General features: G+C 45.9%; 1 protein-coding gene and 1 non-coding gene across 2 annotated transcripts; both read left to right on the forward strand.

The window, feature by feature from the left end:
* Positions 1-2,494: 2,494 nt before the first annotated feature.
* On the forward strand, positions 2,495-2,696 carry LOC121873579. Its single transcript, XR_006090268.1, has one exon. It is a non-coding gene; the product is annotated as a U2 spliceosomal RNA (small nuclear RNA).
* Positions 2,697-3,078: 382 nt separating this feature from the next.
* LOC121873578 (putative uncharacterized protein DDB_G0294196) lies at positions 3,079-4,303 on the forward strand (the record flags this gene model as incomplete). Its single annotated transcript, XM_042377219.1, has 2 exons — positions 3,079-3,129; positions 3,665-4,303. Coding segments are annotated over exons 1-2 (690 nt in total), but the record flags the coding sequence as incomplete, so codon positions are not given.
* Between the last annotated feature and the right edge of the window lie 6,782 nt (positions 4,304-11,085).

Genomic DNA, 11,085 nt, shown 5'->3' on the forward strand with positions numbered 1-11,085 from the left:
CACCAGGTGAAGACAGAATATCATATGAGAACTGGAGAAAGGCTGACCCAAGCTGCCGAGTTATGGCAGCCATATTCAACGTGTGTCTCAGAGCCAAGAGAATACCAGACTCCTGGAAACGATACAGAACAATACTTGTCCCCAAAAAAGGTGGTAACCCAGAAGTCGTTTCAAATTGGAGGCCTATAACACTGAGCCGCACAATATACAAGGTGTACACGGGATGCCTCACAGCACGACTCAGAAGGTGGCTCGTTGACAACGAGGTACTGTGCGCTGCACAGAAAGGATTCATGCCAAGTGATGGGGTGATAGAACACAACTACATACTTCAACATCACATGGACGATGCACGACGGAACAATGGCGATACCTGCATAGCAGCACTCGACTTGACCAATGCATTTGGCTCAGTGTCACTGGACCTCATTAAAAGAGCGCTCAACCGTATAGGGGTGGGACGGGATTTTGAAACAGTAGCAGGAGACATCATCAGTGGCAAGACGACAAGAATCCTAACAAAGGAAGGAGAAACAGAAGAGATACCAGTGCAATGCGGTGTGCAACAGGGGTGCCCAATAAGTGGTCTCTTGTTCAATATAGCGGTCGAACCACTGTTGCGGAAAATCGCGGCCGAAGGAATGATACTGAACCAACAACACAAGCACCCATGCTTAGCATATGCAGACGATATAACCATCATTACAAAACAGCAAGATAATCTACAGCAACTCCTCTACATAGCAACAGAACAATGCAGGAGGATGGGACTGGACCTAAATCCTAGCAAAAGCTCATCATTGCACCTGTCTGGACGAAGACCTCGAGGAGTGCACCAGACACAGTTCTACGTGGGAGAAACGCCCATCCAATGGAAGAGCGATGGCGAAGCAACGCTCTTCTTGGGACGACCAGTTGGGTTCCATCTTCTGCCAAACATCCAAACAGTAGAGGAACTAATGCAACTCGGGACCAAAATACTGACAAGCAAGCTAGCACCGTGGCAGAGAATAGATGCAGTCAAGACATTCATGTTCCCGGCAGGAGTGCATGCAATGAGGACTTGGCAACTGAGGAAAACAGACTGGGCACACCTGGACAACGAAATGAAGACAATGCTTAAACACACGCTACATCTACCGTCAAGAGCGTCGAATGAGTACTTGTACGGAAGCAGTAAAGCTGGAGCGTGTGGTGTCCCACTCGCGGCAGAAGACTCTGACATTTTCCTGGTGGATACCGCATATAAATTACTCACGTCACCGGATCCTGACGTCAGGGAAAAAGCCAGAGAAGAATGCCGGCGAGTTGCAACAATGAGAACACGACAGGAGCCAAGCATGACCGACGCATGCATGTACTTAACACAGGGAGAGATGCAAACGCGAGGAGGAGACCACCAAACCATCTGGTCTAGAGCCAGGTGTGCCTCAGGCCGAATGGGGGTTTCCTGGATAGCAGAGGGAGGAGACAACATCAAGATAAAATGCACGGACTCCATCATTGAAGAAAAAGATAGAAGGAAGGTAGCCAAAACCATCCGGAGCCAGCGACGACAGATGAGAGATGAAGTTCTGCAGAATAAGCCTGACCAAGGGAAAGTGATGAAGCTCGTAGCACAAGAGAGAGCATCATCAGCATTTGTTCGAAATGGAGCGTATACAACCTTCGCAGACTGGCGTTTCATACACCGAGCAAGACTGAACCTACTCCCCGTCAATGGAGCGAAGCGAGGCCAGAATAGGGATCGGAGATGTCGTCGTTGCAATAGAGAAGAAACGCTCACACATGTAGTAAACCACTGCATGATACACTCTCGAGCCATGCAAAAGCGACATAATGCCGTGGTGGATAGAGTACGAAAAGTCGCAGAAGGTCGACATTGGAAGATCATGTCGGCAAATGAACGAGTACCAGGAGCAGCAGACAATGAACGTCCAGACCTGGTGATTGAAAAGAACCGAGAAGTGATCCTGATCGACGTCACCTGCCCATTCGAGAATGGACAAGAGGCATTTAAAGAAGCAAGACTGAGGAAAGAAGAAAAGTATGCAGAACTGGCAGCAGAGATGAGAAAACAAAACCAGCAGGTGAAGGTGGCTGCATTCATAGTGGGACCCCTGGGAGCATACGACCCGGAGAACGAGAAGCTGATGAAGAGACTGGCATCAAAGGGATACCTGCGCCTCTTCAGGAAACTGTGTGTAAGTGATGCCATTCGCTGGTCGAGAATGATTTATATAGAACATACCTCAGGGGCTAGACAGTATGTAGGGTGAAATAAACCCAAAGTCAAGATAGAAGAAAGAATAGGTTCTAGTTAGTGGAATAGGAACACTATGTATAAAATATATTCTTATTTCTCTCTTTTGCTACTTCCATACTTAGTGCTAGTTGCGGGACCTGCTTCTCGGCCTTTTGGCTAAGATCAAAGTGTAGTATATATTCTTATTTCTCTCTTTTGCTACTTCCATACTTAGTACTAGTTGCGGGACCTGCTTCTCGGCCTTTTGGCTAAGATCAAAGTGTAGTATCTGTTCTTATCAGCTTAATGGAGAGTACATAATCAGGTTCTTTTTGCATGGAAGGAAGAACACAGATTTGGACTTTCTGGGGGTGAAAGTAACAGAGTTTACTCCTTTGTTGTTTTAGGCGGCGAGCAGGGAACCCGGTATTTCTCCATTGCTGTGGTTATTACTAATACCATGCAGTGAGAGGAAACATACCGGGGGTGCCCTGCAAAGCCCCAAAACCTGGTCCCACGGGACCCCACGTGGGTGCTTCTCACACGTGGCTATTCCCTCCTCTCTTTACTTCCTTACTTCGTACTGGCTGAGGGACCTGCACTCATAGAAGTGTATTCGTCCCAAATTCCATCCCCGGTAAACCATCACCTTGCGATCGAGTGGGTTTGTGATGGCGAAAGGGAGGTCGGTACACAACTCTCGGCCGATCCTCCAGGAATACCGTGATAGTGCGGGTACACCCTGGTAAGGGGGTTGTCATGTGTGTGTGGGTGTTCGTGTGGGTAAGGCAAGATGGACGACGAAGGGCCAAGAGGAAGAAACGAAGGACAAGATGTGGGATGGAGAGCCGGAACACCTGCGACAGGCGAGCCAGTACAATTCGGTGGGAGCGGCGGAGACTCTGACTCAACGGACGGCGGGGGAATGGATGCTCTCCCCCGCCCGAGCGGGGATCGGCAGCCGGAAAGAAGAAACCGAATGCTGACCATATGGTTCCCTGCACCACCATCCTTCAAATGCACAGAGAGGACGCAGGGATGCCCATGGGAATGTGCATCATCGGGGTGGTCTGGCTGCAAGCAATCACTAGTCCGACATCTAAAGGAAGCCCACAACAAGAAAATCAACGAATATATGAACATGTGTGAGGGTGCTATCTGGTACTGACTATCCGGCCAAGCAATCACACGTGCATCCTCAACAGGCAGATGAGGGAGGAGCAAAGGGATCCCCATTTTCGTTTCCAGTGCGACGTGCAATACTGCCACTACTCTGCCCCAACAAAGAGAGGAGTGAACAACCACAAGGCAGCAACACATGTACGGCAGCGGAGGAGGAGAGACAACCAACGTCAGGCGGAGCAACGACAGGGGAACCAACAGCCTGAAGGCAATCCAGCAAGCGCCCAGCCCACACAGGAAGTTAGGGAAAATAGGGATAACGAGCAGAGGGAGCAGCAACAGAATGACGAGCAACAGCAGCAAAGAGAAACACAAGGGCAACGAAAAAGGCACAGATGGACACCCCCACCCAGGGATGGAGAAGTGGAAGGACCAGAGACACCACGCCCCGTCTCAGGGAGAAGTACACCAGTGTCACCGCTGAGCCCAGACGATCAAGAAACGCGACTGAGGTCTATAACGCCGAGCCAGCTGCTCCAAAATGAACCTTCACCAGGAGAGGAATCACAGCACGCAGGGGACCTGACACCCCTCTTGCACATTCCAAGAATGCCACTGTCACCTCTAAGCCCTGATGAACAACATGGGGGAGACAGTACCCAAACAGGGGAACAGATAATGCAAAGTCAAGAAACAAATGAAGGAAGCCAAAGTAATCTCAGTGAATCCCTTACACCACTATCGCAAAGTGAAGCAACCCAAACACTAAGTGGTGAAGGCAACATACAGGAGCATATTGGCATAACTCCTGAACCAAATGAAGAGCGAGATGAAGCTGAGGGGACATGGATACTGGACCCGTTTCTGGGCACACTGTATGAGATCCAGCGGAACCCGGACTGGGCAAGATTTGAAGATGTACTGATTGAGATCGAGGTAGCAATCCAAGCTGCAAACAGGATAAACATCTCTCAAGGACAGAACACGACCAGGAAAATCTCCGATGTCAATGATTGCAAACAGATCCAGAGGCTGTACAAATACAACCGTCGCCGAGCAATACGGCTAATTGTCGAAGGGAACGGCGCAAGATGTGAAATAAGCAAGGAGAGAATAGAGGAACACTTCCAACACATGATGGTCGAAAAGGAATGTGACCTAAATACCGTGGAGCACATTCCCGAACCGCCAGACGACAGACCAGAGATGGAAATGCAGCCCTTCACAGAGAAGGAAGTATTTACAAAACTAGCAGCAGCAGAGAATTCGTCACCAGGTGAAGACAGAATATCATATGATAACTGGAGAAAGGCTGACCCAAGCTGCCGAGTTATGGCAGCCATATTCAACGTGTGTCTAAGAGCCAAGAGAATACCAGACTCCTGGAAACGATACAGAACAATACTTGTACCCAAAAAAGGTGGTAACCCAGAAGTCGTTTCAAATTGGAGGCCTATAACACTGAGCCGCACAATATACAAGGTGTACACGGGATGCCTCACAGCACGACTCAGAAGATGGCTCGTTGACAACGAGGTACTGTGCGCTGCACAGAAAGGATTCATGCCAAGTGATGGGGTGATAAAACACAACTACATACTTCAACATCACATGGACGATGCACGACGGAACAATGGCGACACCTGCATAGCAGCACTCGACTTGACCAATGCATTTGGCTCAGTGTCACTGGACCTCATTAAAAGAGCGCTCAACCGTATAGTGGTGGGACGAGATTTTGAAACAGTAGCAGGAGACATCATCAGTGGCAAGACGACAATAATCCTAACAAAGGAAGGAGAAACAGAAGAGATACCAGTGCAATGCGGTGTGCAACAGGGGTGCCCAATAAGTGGTCTCCTGTTCAATATAGCGGTCGAACCACTGTTGCGGAAAATCGCGGCCGAAGGAATGATACTGAACCAACAACACAAGCACCCATGCTTAGCATATGCAGACGATATAACCATCATTACAAAACAGCAAGATAATCTACAGCAACTCCTCTACATAGCAACAGAACAATGCAGTAGGATGGGACTGGACCTAAATCCTAGCAAAAGCTCATCATTGCACCTGTCCGGACGAAGACCTCGAGGAATGCGCCAGACACAGTTCTACGTTGGAGAAACGCCCATTCAATGGAAGAGCGATGGCGAAGCAACGCTCTTCTTGGGACGACCAGTTGGGTTCCATCTTCTGCCAAACATCCAAACAGTAGAGGAACTAATGCAACTCGGGACCAAAATACTGACAAGCAAGCTAGCACCGTGGCAGAGAATAGATGCAGTCAAGACATTCATGTTCCCGGCAGGAGTGCATGCAATGAGGACTTGGCAACTGAGGAAAACAGACTGGGCACACCTGGACAACGAAATGAAGACAATGTTAAACACACGCTACATCTACCGTCAAGAGCGTCGAATGAGTACTTGTACGGAAGCAGTAAAGCTGGAGCGTGTGGTGTCCCACTCGCGGCAGAAGACTCTGACATTTTCCTGGTGGATACCGCATATAAATTACTCACGTCACCGGATCCTGACGTCAGGGAAATAGCCAGAGAAGAATGCCGGCGAGTGGCAACAATGAGAACACGACAGGAGCCAAGCATGACCGACGCATGCATGTACTTAACACAGGGAGAGATGCAAACGCGAGGAGGAGACCACCAAACCATCTGGTCTAGAGCCAGGTGTGCCTCAGGCCGAATGGGGGTTTCCTGGATAGCAGAGGGAGGAGACAACATCAAGATAAAATGCACGGACTCCATCATTGAAGAAAAAGATAGAAGGAAGGTAGCCAAAACCATCCGGAGCCAGCGACGACAGATGAGAGATGAAGTTCTGCAGAATAAGCCTGACCAAGGGAAAGTGATGAAGCTCGTAGCACAAGAGAGAGCATCATCAGCTTTTGTTCGAAATGGAGCGTATACAACCTTCGCAGACTGGCGTTTCATACACCGAGCAAGACTGAACCTACTCCCCGTCAATGGAGCGAAGCGAGGCCAGAATAGGGATCGGAGATGTCGTCGGTGCAATAGAGAAGAAACGCTCCCACATGTAGTAAACCACTGCATGATACACTCTCGAGCCATGCAAAAGCGACATAATGCCCTGGTGGATAGAGTACGAAAAGCCGCAGAAGGTCGACATTGGAAGATCATGTCGGCAAATGAACGAGTACCAGGAGCAGCAGACAATGGACGTCCAGACCTGGTGATTGAAAAGAACCGAGAAGTGATCCTGATCGACGTCACCTGCCCATTCGAGAATGGACAAGAGGCATTTAAAGAAGCAAGACTGAGGAAAGAAGAAAAGTATGCAGAACTGGCAGCAGAGATGAGAAGACAATACCAGCAGGTGAAGGTGGCTACATTCATAGTGGGACCCCTGGGAGCATACGACCCGGAGAACGAGAAGCTGATGAAGAGACTGGCATCAAAGGGATACCTGCGCCTCTTCAGGAAACTGTGTGTAAGTGATGCCATTCGCTGGTCGAGAATGATTTATATAGAACATACCTCAGGGGCTAGACAGTATGTAGGGTGAAATAAACCCAAAGTCAAGATAGAAGAAAGAATAGGTTCTAGTTAGTGGAATAGGAACACTATGTATAAAATGTAATAGATAGTCAGCCAATTGTCACAAATGACTGGAATACCCAAACTATTGTAAATAAAAAACAATGTATCATTCTTTTAAATAAAATCTGTTCTTATCAGCTTAATGGAGAGTACATAATCAGGTTCTTTTTGCATGGAAGGAAGAACACAGATTTGGACTTTCTGGGGGTGAAAGTAACAGAGTTTACTCCTTTGTTGTTTTAGGCGGCGAGCAGGGAACCCGGTATTTCTCCATTGCTGTGGTTATTACTAATACCATGCAGTGAGAGGAAACATACCGGGGATGCCCTGAAAAGCCCCAAAACCTGGTCCCACGGGACCCCACGTGGGTGCTTCTCACACGTGGCTATTCCCTCCTCTCTGTACTTCCTTACTTCGTACTGGCTGAGGGACCTGCACTCATAGAAGTGTATTCGTCCCAAAGTCCCTCCCCGGTAAACCATCACCTTGCGATCGAGTGGGTTTGTGATGGCGAAAGGGAGGTCGGTACACAACTCTCGGCCGATCCTCCAGGAATACCGTGATAGTGCGGGTACACCCTTGGTAAGGGGGTTGTCATGTGTGTGTGGGTGTTCGTGTGGGTAAGGCAAGATGGACGACGAAGGGCCAAGAGGAAGAAACGAAGGAGAAGATGTGGGATGGAGAGCCGGAACACCTGCGACAGGCGAGCCAGTACAAATCGGTGGGAGCGGCGGAGACTCTGACTCAACGGACGGCGGGGGAATGGATGCTCTCCCCCGCCCGAGCGGGGATCGGCAGCCGGAAAGAAGAAACCGAATACTGACCATATGGTTCCCTGCACCACCATCCTTCAAATGCACAGAGAGGACGCAGGGATGCCCATGGGAATGAGCATCATCGGGGTGGTCTGGCTGCAAGCAATCATTAGTCCGACATCTAAAGGAAGCCCACAACAAGAAAATCAACGAATATATGAACATGTGTGCAGGGTGCTATCTGGTACTGACTATCCGGCCAAGCAATCACACGTGCATCCTCAACAGGCAGATGAGGGAGGAGCAAAGGGATCCCCATTTTCGTTTCCAGTGCGACGTGCAATACTGCTACTACTCTGCCCCAACAAAGAGAGGAGTGAACAACCACAAGGCAGCAACACATGTACGGCAGCGGAGGAGGAGAGACAACCAACGTCAGGCGGAGCAACGACAGGGGAACCAACAGCCTGAAGGCAATCCAGCAAGCGCCCAGCCCACACAGGAAGTTGGGGAAAATAGGGATAACGAGCAGAGGGAGCAGCCACAGAATGACGAGCAACAGCAGCAAAGAGAAACACAAGGGCAACGAGAAAGGCACAGATGGACCCCCCCACCCAGGGATGGAGAAGTGGAAGGACCAGAGACACCACGCCCCGTCTCAGGGAGAAGTACACCAGTGTCACCGCTGAGCCCAGACGATCAAAAACGCGATTGAGGTCTATAACGCCGAGCCAGCTGCTCCAAAATGAACCCTCACCAAGAGAAGAATCCCAGCACCCATGGGACCTGACACCCCTCTTGCACATTCCAAGAATGCCACTGTCACCTCTAAGCCCTGATGAACAACATGGGGGAGACAGTACCCAAACAGGGGAACAGATAATGCAAAGTCAAGAAACAAATGAAGGAAGCCAAAGTAATCGCAGTGAATCCCCTACACCACTATCGCAAAGTGAAGCAACCCAAACACTAAGTGGTGAAGGCAACATACAGGATACGATACGAAGTCTTTAGTTAAGAGGTGAAAGAAGATTATTAGGAGTTGAAGGAAAAGTGGTGAAACTGAAATAGAGTAGGAGTAGAAAGAATCTGGGCTCAACCAGATCGCTTCATCTTTCTTATTGGTGTTTTGTCTTTGTTCTGCTCCCTTGGGTCGTCAGACCTTTGTATTAATATTGGTTTATTTATATAATGCTGCTTACTATTATTATTTGTTATTGTTGGAGTTAGTGAGCCCGCCCAGGTCCTTGTGTAACTGGGAGGGTAGTCACATTTTTTTTTTTTGAGGTGTTAGTTAAGTGTTAGTTGTGTTAGTCTAAAGGTACACTGTATGGAGAGGCCTGCCAGGTTCTTAGTGGAGCTGGTTGGTCACTCTCATCTTTATTCCTCTAGTAATGTTTTATGTAAAAATGTGTATGTTGAGGCAGGAGGTGGTTCAATTACTTCTTCCTGGCTGATATAGCTGGGAGGGTAATCACATTATTATTATTAATATTATTAATATTTATTTATTTATTTATTTATTTATTTATTTATTTATTTTTTTTTGAGTTAGTGAGCCCGCCCAGGTCCTTGTGTAGCTGGGAGGGTAGTCACATTTTTATTTATTTATTTTTTTTTTTTTACTAAGATGTTAGTTCAATGTTAAATGTTAAATGTTAAATGTTAAATATTAGTTATGTTAGTCTAAAGGTACGCTGTATGGAGAGGCCTGCCAGGTTCTTGTGGAGCTGGTAGGTCACTCTCATCTTTTATTCTCTCTATTAATGTTTTATATGTATATTGGGGCAGGAGATGGTTCAATTACTTTCTTCCTGGCTGATTTAAACCAACTGTGTTCTTGGAATTCTTCGTTGTCTATATTATTTATCCAGTTTTGATATGTTTCTGTGTTAAGTTCAGTTACTTTTTTCCAAATATTTACAGCTTTGTTGTGTATATCTACATTGATTGCTAAGAGGTTTGCTCTCTTGTGTAGCTGTTCATTATTGATGTGATCTGTATATTTTATGTTATATATAAATCTGAGGGCTATATTTTGTACTGTTTGTAACCTTTTAATGCACGTTTTACTAAGGGTGTTCAACGTGGGATGGGTGGGTAATTCTGTTCGGTTTGACAAGAACAATATAAATCTTTCTTTTGTTATTAATACTGGGTTCTTAAAGCGTTTTTATTTTTGATAATAAATCTTATTCTTGCCTATGTCGTTCTTATCTTTTAAGTATGTTATATATATCCTCTTTTTGTTAGTTTTTAATCAAGCATCCTGCCGCTTCGGTAATCAACATAAATTGTTATAGTTCCTGGTCGACTGACCACTGGACTTGTTTTAATCTTGGCTATTAGTATATCTTGAATTTCTTATTTGTCCTGATTTTCCATTTTTTCTCAAAATCATTTATATTTTTTATCGCTCTTACAGTGTAGAGTGCCATAAATTGGGTTGATTTTCCTGGGTATGATACTATTTGAGTAATATCATCAGCAAACATTACATATTCGCTAAAGGGGGTAGGTTGAGGTGTGTCTGAGGTATAAATTATATATAGTGTTGGAGAAAGGCATCCTCCTTGAGGTACTCCACTCTCAAGATTAAACATAGTTCCCATAAAGTTTCCAATTTGAATTTGTGCTCTCCTATCATCTAAATAGTTACACAATATTCTTAGCAAGTATTCGTTAAGTCCCAGTTTTAAAATTTTAGATTTCAAGCCTAAATGCCAAACTTTATCAGAAGCCTTAGAAACATCCCTTAAAATTATATTGATCTGGTTACCCTTGCTTTTTTCTATTGCAATTATTTCCGTTATTGTAGCTATTGCAGTTAGGGTATTTCTATTGGGCATAAATCCATGTTGTCTGTTGTTAGTTTTCCCATGTTGTGTTAAAAAGGCTATAAGTCTTGAATTTAATATTTTTTTCAATAGTTTCCCGGTAATTTCTAATAAAGATATTGGCCTGTAGTTTAATATTTCCTTATTGTCCTTACCCTCCTTAGGAATAAATATCATTTTAGCATATTCTAGTTTGTCTGGAAAGTAACCAGTTATTAAGCACGCGTTATAAATGTTTAATAGTGTATTTAAAATGTTTTCAGGTAGATTCATGATCATATTTCGTGTAATACCTGTGAGCCCAGGGGCCTTTTCCTTAAATTTCCTCAGACAGTGCATCATTTCTCCCATGGTTATTATTTGATTATTAGATAATAAGTTATAGTCTATATATTGCCTTGGGGTGATTCTATGTATTTGTCTTCCCATTTCTTCTTCTATCCTTTCTTCGTGTTCACTATCAAAATCTTCATTTTCCTCATCTGATATTTTAAAAACTTTTACCCATTCCCTTTTGAATGCTGACTCTTGTTCATTTTCCTC

This window comes from Homarus americanus, unplaced genomic scaffold (assembly GCF_018991925.1).
Source record: "Homarus americanus isolate GMGI-L3 unplaced genomic scaffold, GMGI_Hamer_2.0 scaffold31711, whole genome shotgun sequence".
NCBI classification, from domain to species: Eukaryota; Metazoa; Arthropoda; class Malacostraca; order Decapoda; family Nephropidae; genus Homarus; species Homarus americanus.